Consider the following 17,190-nt stretch of genomic DNA (forward strand, 5'->3'; position numbering starts at 1 on the left):
GCCAGTCTTGGTCTGGGGGGTGGCCCTTCTACTAGAGCTGGGGTTCTCTGAAAGCAGGCCCGGCGTGCATTTTTATCTGTGTGTCCCGGGAACCAGCTGGGGGGGGGGTCACAAAACTGTGCCCGGGGACGCTGAAAGAAGGGCGCAAAGCCATTTGAATAGGGGTGAAGCCAACTAGGTCAGCTCAGCCCGTCCCACTACCAATGGTCAGCGGCTCTCCAGCATCTACCGCCTCCGGATTCTGGGCGTGTCTTCAAAACCCCCGCCCCCGCCCCGCCTCACTTCCTCCCGGGAGGCGGGCCCTCGGTGGGCGCCTTCCCTTTAGACAGCTCTGGAGACCGCCTTCCTGCTGGCGTCACGAATTGGGTTTTTCCTCTCGCCCTCCAACGTCCAAACCCAGAATCGAAACTGCGCTGGCTCCATGCAGCGTGAGCCCGCAGACGCCCCATCTCCGGGCCTCCAGCAGGACCCTGTCCTGCCCCCCACGCCCACCATGTCTCCCCCGGAGGCCCCCTCCGGAGGCCACCAGCCCAGCCCCCGCCACAGCCCTGCAGAGGTACTAATGGGTTTGGGAATGAAGGGGTTCAGGCTTTGTGGGTTTTACTGCGGTGGGAGAGTTGGGGAAAGTGAGGGCTTTAATGGAGAACGTGGTCAGGGACCTGGAAGAGTGACCGAAAGAGCGAAGGCCAGGCACCAGGGTCCTGGTGTGGCTGGGGAAGCGGAAGGTCAGGTAAGATAGGCTGGATAGAGCAGAAAGGGACCCAGGATGAGCTGAGCGGGGCGCCCGCGGGGCTGCGATTCTCCACTGCGCAGTTGGGCAAAAGTTGAGGGTCAGGGGCAGTGGGCCCGGCTCTCACCCCCACACAGTAAAATGTCCCCCTAAGAGTGCACCGTATGGTGCCTAGTACATGAGATGAACCTGCGGCAGAAGTTCCTTTGCTGATGAAGGATCAGAGGCTAGGAAGAGAGAGTGCAGCTGCGGGCGTGACCCAGGCACGGCTAAACCGCCAAGCCCAAGTTTCCGGATCAGAAGGGAAAACTGTGGCCCAGAGGGGAGAGGTTACCTTGGCAAGGCCTGGCCTCAGGCCATGCGGGCCGCCCCGAATACCCTTCTGCCCACCCCTCACCTCAAGGGGGTTTGCTGAGGCCTCCTCCCAGAAGTTTTTTCTTAGCCATCTCCTGCTAAGACACCCCCAAAGGAACTACTTAGGCCCTCCCTCTACGCCCCACCCTCTGACCCTTTTTTTTTTCTTTTCGGTACTGGGAATGGAACTCAGGGGCATTCTACCTCCGAGCTACACCCCCAGCCCTATTTTTTTTTTTTTAATCTTTATTTTGAAACAGAGTCTCACTGAGTTGCAAGGGGCCTCACTAAGTAGCTGAGGCTGTTCTCGAACCCATCCTCTGGTCTCAGCCTCTCAAATGCTGGGATTACAAGTGTGTGCCACCACACCCGCTCCCCCGGCCTTTAGTTCCCGATATCAAAGCACAAGTAACACCATGTCACTGAACTTTTAGCTTTAGCTAAGAATAATATTACTGAAGAATACGCGTTAACATATTGAATTCTTCTCGTGTACTAGATACCATATTGTGCACTCTTAGGGGGACATTTTATTGTGAAACACATAGAAGAGTTACCATATTAACCATTTTCCCCTCTGTGGCACTGGGGATTGAACTCAGGAGCATTCTATCATTGACCCACACCCCAACCCTATTTTATTTTTTTTCTTTTAAAACAGGGTCTTACTAAGTTGCTGAGGCTGGCCTTGAACCTGCAATCTTCCTGTCTCAGCCTCACAAGTACTGGGATTACAAGCATGTGCCACTGTGCCCAGCTCACATTAACCATTTCTAAGTGTACAATTCAGTGGCTTTAAGTACAATCGTGCTGTTGCATAACCATCACTACATCTATTTCCAGAATTTTCTCATCACCCCATAAGTCTGTCCTCTTTAAGTGGTAACTCATTTCCTGATAACTATTTTTTTTTTTTTTTTTTTTTTTTGCGGGTCTGGGGATGGAACCCAGAGGCATTCAACCTCCGAGCTACACCCCCTGCCCAATTTTTTTTTCCTTTATTTTGAAACAGAGTCTCACTGAGTTGCGAAGGGCCTCACTAAGTAGCTGAGGCTGTCCGCGAACCGCAATCCTCCGGTCTCAGCCTCCCAAATGCTGGGATAACAAGCATGCGCCACCACGCCCGGCTTCCTGATAACTTCTAATGTACTTTCTGTCTCTATGAACTTCACTCTCTGGATCTTTTATATGCGTGGAATCACAGGATACCCGGTGCCTGGTGCGGGCTTCTTTCACTTAGCATAATGTCTTCAAGGCCCAGCTCTGTTGTTACATGTATCAGAATTTCATTCCTTCTTAAGCTGAATTATATTTCTTTATCACTCATCTTCTGATGGGCACTTAGGTTGTTTCCTTAAGGCATTTGTGTCTAGTGCTACTGTGCATGTTAGTGTATAAATATGTTTGCATCTTTGTTTTCAGGTATTTAGGTATAGACTCAGGAGTAGAATTGCTGGGTCATATGGTAGTCCTTTGGTTACTGTTTTGAGGTCTCCCATACTCTGTTAAAAACTTTATTACGAGGTTGGTGCTTACCTTCTAAACTGAATTCAGTGAAGGCAGGGATGTCTCTTACACATTCCTGTCTCTCGAGGCCTGGTATTGTGTCTGAAAGTAGATGTTAGATAAGTAGGTGTGCAGTGAGGGCTGGTATGCCTGAGTAAGTGGGGAACTTGGTGTGCTGATGAGCCAGGGTTTTGCCTCACCTGATGACTGATTGGAATGGAATGTGAGGGGCAGGTGGCCGTGGGTGGGGACTCCAGGGACTCAGCGGGGCCTCACCTCCCTCCCTTGGTCCCCCCAGCAGTCCGTGGAGGAGGAGTTTCAGTTCCTGCACTGCCAGGGCTGCCAGGCCCAACCCAAGTGCCCCAAGTTGCTGCCTTGTTTGCACACGCTGTGTTCCGGATGCCTGGAGGCGCAGGGCCTGCAGTGCCCCATCTGCCAGGCGCCTCAGCTGCAGAGCGCTGACACACCAGCCTTGGATAACGTGTTCTTCGAGAGCCTGCAGCGGCGCCTGTCGACCTACCAGCAGATCGTGGGTGCGCAGGCGGCTTGCACTCGCTGCAAGGAGCCGGCCGACTTCTGGTGCTTTGAGTGTGAGCAGCTCCTCTGTGCCAAGTGCTTCGAGGCACACCAGTGGTTCCTCAAGCATGAGGCCCGGCCCCTGACAGAGTTGCGCAGCCAGTCAGCGCGTGAGTTCCTGGACAGCACGCGCAAGTCCAACAACATCTTCTGCTCCAACACCAACCACCGCACTCCTATGCTGACCAGGTGATGGGAGGCCCAAGGTGGGGGCGTGGTGGTGCAGCCAGGAGCCAGGTAGAGGGCGGCAAAAATGCAAGGCGCTCCTGTAGCCAGGCAGCTCAGAAAGTGGTCCACAGACCTGCAGCGTCTGTGACAGGGACCCTAGTTTATGTTACCAATCCCCACATAGGTGGAAAGAAGTAGTTTCCGATTTCTCTCATAATGCATGATACTGCAAAAACATCCTTGTCTCCTTAGCCAGTAATTCCTTTTCTTTTTTTGTACTTTTATTGGTACATTGTAATTATACATGACGGTGAGTCCAGTAATTTCTTTTAGGATAAATTTTTAGAAGTACCATTTCTGGGTGAAGGTATTTTGATACTTCATACTAAAGCATGCTTTACAAAGTCATAGTGAGCCAGGTGTGGTGGCACATGCGTGGAATCATCCCAGTATTTGGGAGGCTGAGACAGGAGAATTGTTCGAGGCCAGCCTCAGCAACTTAGCGAAGCCCTCAGCAACTTAATGACATCCCATCTCAAAATGAAAAAAATAAAATAGGGCTGGGAGTGGGACTTAGAGGTAGAATGTTCCTGGGTTCAATCCCCAGTACCACACAAACACACACAAATCTTGATAATGGAATTTTCCATAAGTGCCAACACACACAGGAATTCTAGAATCAGATACAGGTAGTTTCTATTTGAAAAGTGAAATTGTAGCACCCAGCAGCCTTTTCTAGGAATGTCTAAATGAAAAGAAAACCAAAATATCAGCTCCAGTTTTTTTTTTTTTTTCCCACCCGTGGGGCTGGTGATGGAACCCAGGGACATTCGACCTCCAAGCTGCACCCCCTGTCCTGTTTTTTATTCTTTTTAATTTTAAACAGGGTCTCAGTAAGTTGCGGAGGGCCTTACTAAGTAGCTGAACCTGTCTGTGAACCTCCAGTCTCATCCTCCCAAATGCTGGGATTACAAGTGTGCGCCACCACGCCCCGCTAGCTCCACTTATTTTTATTAAACAGCAGAATTTGTGTTTGTGTGTGTGTGTGTGGTACTGGGGGTGGAACCCAGGGGCTTTTCTATCTCTGGGCTAGTTTATTTGGAAACAGGGTCTCACTAAGTTGCTGAGAGCCTCACTAAGTAGCTGAGGCTGGCTTTGAACCTGTGCGATCCTCCTGTCTTGGCCTCCCAAGCGCTGGGATTACAAGCTTGCGCCACCACACCTGGCTAAACAGCAGGGTTTTCATTCCATTTTTAAATAGGTAATATATTTATATGGCTCATAAACAGTATTTATCCAAAGAGAGAGTAGAGTCTCCAATCTGTTCTCATCTGCCTAATTCCTCCTCTCCCTCCACTCACAGGTAGCCACTGTTACTAGTTTTGAATGTTTCTTTGCAAATACATAGGCAGCTAGGATAGCTTTAGAAGATGTTTTCTCTGCTTTTAGCCAATAAAGTAGCATAAGAGGATTAAAAAAGAAAAATTTTTTTCAATGGGGATTGAAACCAGGGCATTCTACTTTCTTTGAGTCATACCCCCCCCCCAGCCCTTTAAAAAAATTTTTTTTGAAACAGGATCTTGCTAAGCTACTGAGGCTGGCCTCAAACCCACAATCCTCTGGCCTTTTGCCTCCCAAGTACTGGAGTTATAGGCATATGTCTATACACCATGCCTAGCTAGCATAAAAGAATTTTTTATGATTCAGAAGTAGATTGTATAAAGTTCATCCTAGTACATTCTGTACTGTTCTTAGGGATCCCAGTACTACAGGACATTATTCTTCCTTCATTCCAGACCCCCAGAAAAGTATTTTCTTGCTACCTACATACCTGCTCAACTCAACGATTCTCGTTTCCTACTGCAGAACAGACTCTAGCCCCATACTTCAATGACTTAAGATATTTATTTATTTAATGGTACTGTAATGGAACCCAGAGGCATTCTACTTTTGAACTATACCCCCAGCGTACTTTTTATTCTTTATTTTGAAACAAGGTCTTACTAAGTTGTAGAGGGCCTCACTAAGTAGCTGAGGCTGGCCGTGATCCCCTGGTCTCAGCCTCCCAGGTGCTGGGATTACAAGGGTGCGCCACCACGCTGGCTAAGATATTGTTATAATTTACATTTCTTTGCTTATTGGTAAGATTGGGTGGATTTTTTGTTTATTGGTTATCATGGGTTCTTTTTTGTTAACTCCTATTTGGATTCTTTGTTTGTTTTCCTCCTTCTAGGAATCAGCCCCTTTGTTTCTAAGAGTCTATTATCCTGCAGATATCTTTTCCCAGCCTTGACCTCTATTATTTCACGTAGTATGTGGTATAGTGTTTAAAATAAGTCTTTAGGATTCTGTAGTCAAAGCTGTCAGTTTCTTTCTTTATGGTGTCTGGCTTTGGTGCACCCCAGGAAAGATTCTAAACACACCCCCACCCATGCCAATGCTAAAAATATTCTCTTATATTCTGTTTCAATAATTTTATAGTTTGGGGCTAGAAGGTAGTTTTAAGGTAGAATGCTTGACTTGCCTGAGTGAGGGCCTAGGTTCCATCCCGTGCACTGGGTAATTCTAATTATTTTCCTCTGCGAGTAATTTGTTTTTGTTTGGTAAAGGGGCCTTATGTAATTTTTTCTTGGAAACCATTGATTTCCTAGAAAAAATTGGGTATAGGGGCGTGTGTGTGTGTGTGTGTGTGTGTGTGTGTGTGTGAATGGTTCTGGGAATTGAACCTAGGGGCTTTCTTTGAACCTGTCTCAGCCTCCCAAATGCTGGGATTACTAGTGTGTGCCACAACGCCGGGTTCCTTCTGAGTGTTTTTTATTTGGAAGCAAGGTCTTACTAAGTTGTTGAGGCTGGCCAAAAACTTTCAATCCTCCTGTCCTGTCTTAGCCTCCCAAGTACTGGGATTACAAGCATGCATCACCATGCCCAGTTTAATCTTTTTTTTTTTTGTGTGTGTGTGTGTGTGTGGTACTGGGGATGGAACCCAGGGGCTTTCTACCTCCGGCTATACTCCCAGACCTATTTTATATTTTATTTGGAAACAGGGTCTCACTAAGTTGCTGAGAGCCTCACTAAGTAGCTGAGGCTGGCTTCGAACCTGCGCGATCCTCCTGTCTCAGCCTCCCAAGTGCAGGGATTACAAGCGTGCGCCACCATGCCCGGCTGCTTTGCTTTTTCAATTCCATATTCTCTGAGAGTTCCTTGTATGACTTTTTTGCAGATTTCTTCCAGTTCTTTCCCAGGCTGAGTTTTCATTCCCCAGTGCTTGCTATTTGTTTATGGCCGAAAGGGCTTAATATTCTCAGGATACTTTTCCTAGTCAGCCTGTTTTTGTTTGCCCGAGGTAAGATGTTCTTAAATCTCCCATTAAAACAAATTGGCATATACAGAAGTTTAGCGTTGCCTGCGTTACCCCTTGTTCGCTGGGTCTTCCATCTTGGATGCTGGTTCTCTGCACAGCTCCTTAGGTTCTGCGTCCTGTGCAGATGGAAGGATTGAGCTTTCATTGTTCAGTGTTGGCAGCTGATGTTGGCTGGCAGCAATGGAAAAACACAGTTTATCCTCCCCCATACCACTGTAGGGCCTTCCCCAGACCCCCAGGTGGCCACAGCTAATAAGCAGTCCCATCCCTACTGTGTGAAGGTATGAGGTGGATTTCTTCCCAAGATAGGGAAGAAAAAAGCATTATCTCTATCAAATTTAGGTTCTCCCGCTGGAGCCTTGTAAATTAGACTAACAGAATACCGATAATTAGGAGGAAAAAAACCTTTATCAGCATGTGCCTTGGGCTTGTATAGGGGAGTATCTAGGGATGAGTAACTCAAGAGGGCTGGTTAGAATTTCATCCTATATAACATCTAACATATCTTTTCTTCCTCCCTCCCACCCCCGCCCCAGGAATGGGGATTGAACCCAGGGACATTCTACTTCTGAACTATACCCACAGCCCTACTCAGGCTGGCCTTGAACATGCAATCCTCTGTACCAGCCTCCCAAATACTGGGATGATAGGTTTGTGCCACCGTGCCCGGCTTATATAGCATCTTAAAAAGAATAATTTTTTTTTAGAGAAGAGACAAGACGAGGGGAGAGGGACGTGGGGTTCCAAGGCAGTAAACCGCGGGAAGGTAAGTATGCAGGAAGTTAAAGTATAGGTTGTCTGTGTAGCCTCTCTTGGCACTGGTTTTCTGGTTTTATAGCCATAAACCTTTACTGGGAGAGGGGATTTATGGTGGTCCTCATTCTTAGAAGTTTCTGCTTTTTGTCAGATAAAGGAAGCTCCAGGAAGGCTGCCTTCTGCATCTATTGATTCTGATTTGCTTCCATCTCAGGATAACGGATGTGAAAGTAGCATATTTTGAAATGACATATTTCACCCACCGTACTAGGCAAAGCTGGCCCAGCCAGCAAGAAGGCAGGATTCTTGTCGTTTAAGCATGATGGATGGCTTTTAAAAACTTGATCATGTTGCTTACAAATCATATCATGAAAGCTGGGCACGGTGGCACACACACGTAATCCCAGTGCCACAAGAGGATCACAGGTTCAAGGCTGGCCTGGGAAACTAACAAGACACTATCTCCAAATAAATAAAAAGGGTTGAGGATGTAGCTTAGTTGTAGAGCACTCCTGGGTTCAGTTCCCAGTACTATAAAAGGAAATAACAAAAGAGCTCACGTTGTTTGATCATTTACCAGTAGTTACTGGAAAAACTCATTTATCTTTCTTTGCAAAACCCCAGTGCAAAATCAACACACTTGCCTTCTAGTCACAAGTCAGTAATAAACCCTATCCTTTAGCCAGGCGTGGTGGTGCACACTTGTAATCCCAGGATTTGGGAGGCTGAGACCGGAAGATCGCGGTTCGTGGACAGTCTCAGCTACTTAGTGAGGCCCTTTGCAACTCAGTGAGACCCTGCTTCGAAATAAAGAATAAAAATAGAGCTGGGGTATAGCTCAGAGGTAGAATGCCCCTGGGTTCCATCCCCAGTACTGAAAAAAAAAAAAAATCATTTGTCACTGATGTGCCGTGGAGCTCACACTGGGGAGCAGCTCAGAGGTGACTTTGAACTCAGGACTGGCAGGGCTGTGCGCCTGCCGCAGGCCGCTGGCGTTGGGTCAGCTTGCCCATGGGGCCTTTCTTTTAGCCCATGTTCCCATTACACCTTCCGAGTGGTGTGTTTTCTGCTAGGTGCCAGGGTGTGCAGCCCCGGTGCCCTGTGAAGGCACGGTGTGGTGGAAGAAGCAAACCAGCACTGGACAGTGGGGACTGCGGAGCACTGGGAGAAAGCCTGTGTCACTGGGCCTGTGTTTTCTTAGTTGCCCGTCACACTGTCTGCCCTGTTGGGTAGCACTAGGCTGGCATCCAATGTGTTCTCATGCAAACGCTGTAGGGCAGAAGTAGGAAGGTGGGGTCAAAGGTCAGTGATCTCAGGCCTGGAGCCAGCCTGGGCTCTCAGAGGGTGGCGGCTTCCCAGGGTGTGTTACTTATTTAGACTTTCCTGTTGTAGAAGGAAAGAAAGAGAAAGGCCACAGACAGGAAGGGCTGCAGGTGTAAGAGAGAAGCAAGGGCCACTCTGAGTGTCTAAGGATGTACAGTGTAGGTTTTACAAGAAGACAGCAGCAGGAAGGGTGGGCTGGGGTCAGACCCAGGGCTTAGATGGAGTTAGGACTCTAGCCTGCAATTTCCAGAACATCCGGTGTGCTTAGCTTGCCCTTTCCCGTGTGCACATTTTTGTCTTCTCATGAGTTACCTGGGAATGCAATGTGCAGGGGACCCAAGGGTGCTGTTGGACACCCACTGGGTTAAGGAGGGAGGGGTGATTACAGCCAGCACGCTGCTACTTTGACTCAAGAGGACAACTTTGGGAACAGGGAAATCCGTGTTTATTTATTTGGCTGCATATTTATTTATCTCTCATTTGATGATTTTGATGGAGCATATGCTTGGATAGTTCAGAAACCAAAGCAAAGAGTCCAGACCAGGGAAAGGGGAGCCTTAATAGGAGACTGAGGCCACGGTCCAGGTAGGGGTGGGGCCCCTAAGAAGGCAGAGATGGAACGGGGGAGCAGGTTGGAGTCCTGCATTGCCAAGGCCTACAGAACCTGGGGGAGCCCGGGGAGCCTTTCCCCCAAGAGTGATTGGGGTCTGGGACTGCAGGTGGAGCTGAGGTCCCTTTGTTTCTGGGTAGCAGATCCTAAAGCTTGGTTGGTTAGGGGTGGGGTGGTTTCTAATCCAGGACCATCAAAGATAACAGCCAAGCAGAACTTGGATTATAGTTGAATGGAAAAAAACATAAGACCTAATCAAGTTTACGGAAATGTGATCAGATCATAAACTGAGGAGACAGTCCTGAGACCGGAAGCTAGAATGATTGGTTGGCAACAGGTGACTGAGAGGCAGCCAGACAGCCCTGGGCAGGGCTCAGGCAGAGGCCAGTGAAGGTGGTGACCAGGGGGGGAAGGCCTGACTGCTGGCTGGAGAGGAATCAGAAAAGACAGAAGCCATGGGCCCTCTTAGTGCTGGGTGGAGGGAGCCAGCTGTTAAGGGTGCAAACTTTAAGGAGGCCTTCGCCTGCCTTGACTTTAGGAGCCCACAGGAGCTTCTCATTAAAGCTTGCTCCCTGAGCACCTGCGTTGCCCCCAGTCCCAGCCCTGCCCTGTGCCCCACATGTAATTTTCAGTAGATTGCATCTTCCTGGCGATTGGTGATAGTAGGATTGCTTCCTGGTGGATGAGAGGCTGCTGCCAGAACTTGGGCAGCATGATAGAAGGACAGTACATGACCCTTTTCTAAGTTTTTCTACAAACGTACTCAGGGGGCTTGGTTTCAGAGCCAGGAGCATTTGCTTTCCTTTCAATGGAGGGACTTAGGTCAATTAGGTAGACTAATATGTGGCCAGAAGGGGACCTTCCTATCCCCTTTGATATTTGGGGGAAAGAAATAGGAATTTAACCAAGCCAAGCTCAGGGGTAGGGCTAGTGGCCCTGACTAATTGTCCCCAAGGCCAATTTCCTTTCCTTTTGCAACTCCAGGAGTGGGCTTTGCTGCTGAGGTAGAGGCCTTGGACAGTACAGAAAAAAAAAAAAACAAAAAAACACTTTTTTTGTGTGTGTGTGGTCCTGGAGATGGGACCCAGGTATACCTCCTGGCTCTGCCCCAAACCTATGTTTTTTATTTCTTATTTGGAAACAAGGTCTCACTAACTTGCTGAGAGCCTCACTAAGTTGCTGAAGCTCTCTTCGAACCTACAATCCTCCTGTCTCAGCCTCCCAAGTACTAGGATTACAAGCACACACCACCATGCCCAGCACAGAAAATTTTTTAACAGAAGGACTTGAAAGCAGTAGGCGTTTCTGCTTGATTTCTAACTGATAAAATTAAACTAACTGGAAACACATCGGTCCATCTGCCCATCCCTCCATTCCTCAGTCATGTAGAACATATATTATATGCCTGGCAGTGGGGCAGCTGTTGCCAGGAGAATGAGAATCGGTGTCTTTGGACTCTGATTGGCAGAGCTATTTAGTCTGTGAATCTGTTGTGTGTACCCAGCACTGTGCTCCTTTTTGAGGACGTGTCCAGATCAAGTGCTGTGGCAGTTTTAAGGAGGGAGAATGTGTATGTATTTAGGAGGAAGGTGAAGAAAGCTTTGGTAAAAGAGTTAGCCTTTGAGCACTACCATGCAGGGGTTTCCTAGTTCTCTGAGTTTTAATGAAAATGAATTGTATAAGTTACTGAGAGATGCTTAGTTAGTGTCTTAAGCAAGAAAACAGACAAACAGATGGGTGGCTCATGAAGCAAATAAGGGTGGGCTGGCCTTGACCAACCTGATTGGACAGTCAGGTTGTATTACCAAGAGGGACTTCTGTTTTTCCTTGGGGCCTGGCTTGCTGCTCTGATAAGTGAGTGACATCTTAGCTGGGTATAATACCCACCAGTCACAATGTTTCCTTCAAAACTTCATAGAAACTGGGCATGGTTGTGCACACTTGTAATCCCAGCATTTGGGAGGCTGAGACAGGAGGATCATGGTTCGCGGACAGCCTCAGCTACTTAGCGAGGCCCTCTGCAACTCGGTGAGACATGGTTTTAAAAAAAAAAAAAAAAACCTCTATAGACATTGCTACAGTTGTCTTCCTCCATTTAGCCTTCATAAGCAGAGGACTGAGACCAAATTGATTTACGTTTTCCACCATGATGCCTGCAGATATTTTTCTTTCTTGAAATTTATTTATTTATTTATTTTATTTATTTATTTTTTTTGGTGGTACTGGGGTTCCTGGAAGCCCTTCTACCTCCGGGCTACACTCCCAGACCTATTTTTACATTTTTATATTTGGAAACAGGGTCTCCTAAGCCAACGTGCGCGGCTGGCTTCGAACCTGTGCGATCCTCCTGTCTCTGCCTCCCAAGCGCGGGGATTACAAGCGTGCGCCACCATGCCCGGCTGAAATTTATTATTTAATCAAGTTGATATTGAGTATTTGGCATTGAATTATTCTGAAGCCCGGCATACTTCTTCAATCTAAAAGTTGTGGATTTTTCAATGAAATTTTTTAGTAACTCTTCCTCCTCCTACTTCCCTTTCTCCCTTCTCATTTTCTTTTTCTTGATTTATTACTGCTAGTATTACATTTTTTATTTATTAATTTTAAGGGTTTTCAGATTAGTATTCTAGAAATATTACTATATTTTGAGGGGAACTTATTTATTTAGTAACTGTTGAATGAGTAACCAAGATCAGAACCACCATATACACTCAAAGCTATGTAAAAATAATTTTATACGCATTTTTATAAAAGTACTTGAGCACACCAGAATTATTTGTGTCACGTAAGCAATTACTGCCTATTTTCTGTTACAAGATACTATTAACTTTTAATGATTTTATAACAAATTTTATAACAAATTTTATAATGGTTTTAGAACAAATTTATACTGTCGCAGATTTTATAATTTGGATATATCCTGCCAATTTGTTAGAGTTTGTGAGGTATTTCAAGAATAGCACACTTAAGCTGGGCATGGTGGCTCACACTTGTAATCCAGCATTCCTGAGGCTGAGACTGGAGGATCGTGGTTTGGGGACAGCCTCAGCTACTTATTGAGGATCTGGTCTCATTAAGTTGAGGCTTCCTGCAACTTAATGAGACCCTGTTTCAAAATAAACAGGGCAGGGGGAGTAGCTCAGAGGTCGAATGCCCCTGGGTTCCATCCCCAAACCCGCAAAAAAAAAAAAAAAAAGGAATGGCACAACACAACTAGCCAGACATTGTGGCCCACATTTATAATCCCAGCATTCGGGAGGTGGAGACAGGAGGATCTCAGTTCCCAGATAGCCTCAGCTACTTAGTGAGGCCCATGGCAACTTAGTGACACCTTGTTTCAAAATAAAGAATAAAAAATAGGAAGCCTGGGCTTGCTTGTAATCCCAGTATTTGGAAGGCTGAGACCAGAGGATGGTGGTTCTGTGGACAGCCTCTGCTACTCAGTGAGGTCCTCTGCAACTTAGTGAGACCTTGTTTCAAACTAAAGAATAAAAAATAGGACAGGGGGTGTAGCTCAGAGGTCAAATGCCCCTGGGTTTCATCCCAACACCCGCAAAATAAAATAAAATAAAATAAAATAGGGTTGGGGGTATAGCTCAGAGGTAGAATGCCCCTGGGTTCCATCCTGAGTACTGGAAAAAAAAAAAAAAAGAAAGAATATTGGAATTAAAAGCTGGGCATGGTGGTGTACACCTGTAATTCTGGTACTTGTGAAGCTAAGACAGGAGGATCACAGGTTCGAGGCCAACCTCAGCAATTTAACAAGACCCTGTCTCAAAATAAAATTTAAAAAGCTGGGGGTTATAACCCCAGAGGTAGAATGCCTCTGGGTTCAATCCCCAGTACCCCACCCAAAAAAAAGAATGCCACAACTAAATAGAAGAGCTGCCTGTTTCCACTAAATGATATTTACTATAACATAGTGTTATGTTATTGATACTTTAATCATCAAGAATCTTTTATTCGTGGCCTTAATTAAATAATTATTTTAAACTTCCCATTTCTTTTGCCATGTCATCAACTGAAGATAGATAAATGAAAAAAAATTGCTCAAAAATCAAACTGTATTTTCTTACTTTTGACACTAGGGATTGAAGCCAGGGGCATTCTACCTTCAAGCTTCACCCCAAGCCCTCTTTATTTTTTATTTCGAAACAGGGTCTCGCCAAGTTGCTGAGTGTATCTCTTTGTCTTATTTCTTGCAACATTTACTGGCGTGTAAATCCAAATTGTCTTAATGTTTATCTAATGTTTACCAGTATTCAGTGCTATAGAATTGTGGCATATTATTATGAAAAGTCATTCATTATCCATTATCCCAAGTGGTCTAACTTTGATCCCAAAATTTGGATCTCCATTTTTCTCCCCGATACTGGGGATGGAACCCAAGGCAATCTACCTCCGAGACACTCCCCGGCTCTATTTTTCATTCTTTATTTTGAAACAGGGTCTCACTAGGTTGCTGAGTCTGGCCGTGAACCTGTGATCCTCCTGTCTCAGCCTCCCAAGTCCTGGGATTACAAGCGTGCGCCACCACATCCAGCCCTGGATCTTTAGTATTTTATTTATTTAATTTTTTGTATGGTACTGGGATGGAATCCAGGGGCATTATACCTCCCAGCTATACCCCACCAGCCCTATTTATTTATTTATTTATTTATTTATTTATTTATTTGCGGTATTGGGGATGGAACCCAGGGCCATACTACTGGGCTACGCTCCGAGACCTATTTTATATTTTTTAAATTTGGAAACAGGGTCTCTTAAACCAGCGCGGCTGGCTCTGAACCAGTGTGATCCTCCTGTCTCTGCCTCCCAAGCGCGGGGATTACAAGCGTGTGCCACCAGGCCCGGTTTATTTTGTATTTTGAAACAGAGTCTCACCATGTTGCAAAGGGGCTCACTAAGTAGCTGAGGCCGTCTGAGAACCTGTGATCCTCCTGTCTCAGCTTGCTAAATGGGATTACAAGCATGCGCCACCACGCCCAGCTTATTTTTTATTCTTTTATTTTGAAACAGGGTCTCACTGAGTTGCAAGGGCCTCACTAAGTAGCTGAAGCTGTCCGTGAACTGCGATCTTCCTGTCTCAGCCTCCCAAATGCTGGAGTCGGATAGACTAGGGCACCGAGGCCTAACAGGGGATCGTACCCAGGAGATGAGCAGTAATCAAGGCAAGAACAAGGTCAGCAGGTTGAGGAGCCAGAATCCCGCCTTCTGTCTGCATCCTGCCCCCGTGCCGACACAGAGTTAGTACTCATAGTTTTTTTGGTCTGGTGGTGCTGAGGTTGGCTGAACTCAGGGCCTCTACAGCTGAGCTACATCCACAGTCATATATAGAATCTTTTAAGGGAAATGTAGGTACATTTATTCAAGAAGAATTAATGATGAATTATTGTTGAAACAGTGGAGGAGAAGGAGGCATCTGGGATGGCGCCGTGGTTGGCAGCTTGAATGACTGGCCGGTGGTGGTGCCATTCCCTGCTCTGTTGATGGGAACAGGGAGCCGGGGACCCACCTCAGTGGACCAGCGACCTACGGAGTGAGCCATGTGGTCCAGCAGAGCACCGTTACCATGACACGCCCGCCCTACGTATCTGGAGCAGGCACCTGTGTAATGAGGAGGGAGGAAGGAAAACACCAACTTTCTCTTCCTCATTCTTGGGTGTGAGCTAGCACAAGATAGTAGTGTGAAATGGACACTTCTCACTGTGTGTGTGTGTGTGTGTGTGTGTGTGTATGGACCCTGTTTCCAAATAAAAATATAAAATAGGTCTGGGAGTATAGCCCGGAGGTAGAAGGCCCCTATGTTCCATCCCCAGTTACCACTAAAAAAAAAAAAAAAAAAAAAAAAAAATCCAGGCTACGCTCTCAGACCTATTCTTATACTTTTTGGAAACAGGGTCTCTGAAGTCAGCGCGGCTGGCTTCGAACCTGCGCGATCCTCCTGTCTCCGCCTACCAAGCGCGGGGATTACAAGCGTGCGCCACCACGCCCGGCCCTAATTTTTATTTTGAAACAGGGTCTTACTAGGTTGTGGAGGGCCTCACCAAGTAGCTGAGCCTGGCCATGAACCTGTGATCCTCCTGTCTCAGCCTCCCAAGTAATGGATTACAAGTGTGCATCACCATGCCACACTTCATTTTTTTTTTTTTAATACTGGAAATTGAACCTAAGGGCGTTCTACCTCTGAGCTACATTCTTACCCTTTTTCTTTTGAAACAGGGTCCTGCTAAGTTGCTCAGGGTCTCACTAAGTTGCTCAGGCCGGCCTCCAACTGGCAATTCTCCTGTCTCAGCTTTCCAAGTACTGGGATTGTAGGCGTGCACCACTGCACCGTCTTTTACTTCTTCCCCTGCTATTTCTCTAATTTCTGGTATCTTTGTCTGCGAGACCTCAGGCTCTCCTGTCTCTACCACCATCTTCTCAAAACCAGTGAGTAGCTGGAAGGGAGGTTAATAGAAACAGTGCACTCACTCTCTTAAAATAACCCAGTTTCTAAAGTTACCCATCTTCTACTTTGGCTTTAGAGATCTTTTTTCTTCAATTGTGGAGCCTAAGAGATAGCGTAAAACCATTCTGGTTAAATACATACAGTGACGTATTGTGTCCAGTGCCTGAAATCCCAGCTATTCAGGAGGCCAAGGCAAGAGGATCACAAACTAGAGGCCAGCCTGGGCAGTTCAGCAAGGCCCCGTGTCAAAATCAAAAGGACCGGGGATATAGCTCAGAGGTAGAGTGCCCCGTGTTCAATCCTCAGTACTTGAAAAAATTAAATTAAATTTAAAAAAAGAGAGAGCAAACTACAGTTTTCTCCTTCATGGTATTATTTTTGTCATTGAACCCTGAGATCTGTTGGAAATGTGTCTGCAGGGGAAGGAGCCAATTTCCCTGCTTCCAGTTTTTGAGAACCCTTTTACTGTCTACTAGTTGGTGATGCTTTCTTTGCTATATTAAATATTTGCATTTCCATAGATGCCAGGAGCGATTTCAGGTTTAACTGATCTTATCTGTTGACTCTTACACAAGAACCATGCTGCTTTTCGTTGTTTTTTGTTTTTGTTTTTGTTGTTCATTTATTTATTTTCGAGATGGATGTCTCCCTGTGGTGCCCAGGCTTGCCTCAAACTCCTGGGCTCAAGTTATCCTCCTGCCTAAGCCTCCCAAGTAGCTGGGCCTGCAAGTGGGTCCAGTGAGCACACTCATACATACATACATGCATGCATGCATGCACATATATGTATATACGTATGATGTATATATTTTTTTATTGTTCTGTTGTTTGGTACTGGGGATTGAACTCAGGGATATTTTGTCACTGTTTTACACCCTCACCCCCCCCCCTTTTTTTTTAAACAAAGTCTCAGTAAGGCCTTGAGGGGTGTGTGTGTGTGTGTGTGTGTGTGTGTGTGTGTGTGTGTGTGTGGTACTGGGGGTGGAACCCAGGGGTTTTTCCACTTCTGGGCTATACTTTCAGACCTATTTAATACTTTATTTAGAAACAGGGTCTCACTAAGTTGCTGAGAGCCTCACTAAGTAGCTGAGGCTGGCTTTGAACCTGTGCCATCCTCCTGTCTCAGCCTACAAAGTGCTGGGATTATAAGCGTGTGCCACCACGCCCTGCTCAGTTGAGGGTTTTTCTAAATTTCTGAGGCTGTCCTTGAACCTGGGATCCTCCAGCCTCTGCTTCCCGAGTACTGGGATTAGAGGCACCTGCCCACATCTGGCTGCCTAGTGATTCTGATAAATTTATAATGGTGTTTCTAATTCATTCTTTTTTTTCTTTTTCTTTCTTTCTTTCTTTTTTTT

At 46.4% G+C, this 17,190-nt stretch overlaps 1 protein-coding gene across 1 annotated transcript in view; it reads left to right on the forward strand.

Annotated features, from left to right (window-relative positions):
• Window positions 1–421: 421 nt before the first annotated feature.
• PML (PML nuclear body scaffold) overlaps window positions 422–17,190 on the forward strand; it is a gene marked incomplete at both ends in the record, with an annotated part of 44,187 nt that continues 27,418 nt past the window's right edge. Inside the window, 2 exons of the mRNA XM_080691656.1 lie at window positions 422–556; window positions 2,889–3,355. Of these exons, the coding sequence (XP_080547782.1) occupies window positions 422–556; window positions 2,889–3,355 (602 nt within the window). The remainder of the gene's footprint in view (window positions 557–2,888; window positions 3,356–17,190) is intronic.

This window comes from Muscardinus avellanarius (assembly GCF_963383645.1).
Source record: "Muscardinus avellanarius genome assembly, chromosome: 3".
In the NCBI taxonomy this organism is placed as follows: Eukaryota; Metazoa; Chordata; class Mammalia; order Rodentia; family Gliridae; genus Muscardinus; species Muscardinus avellanarius.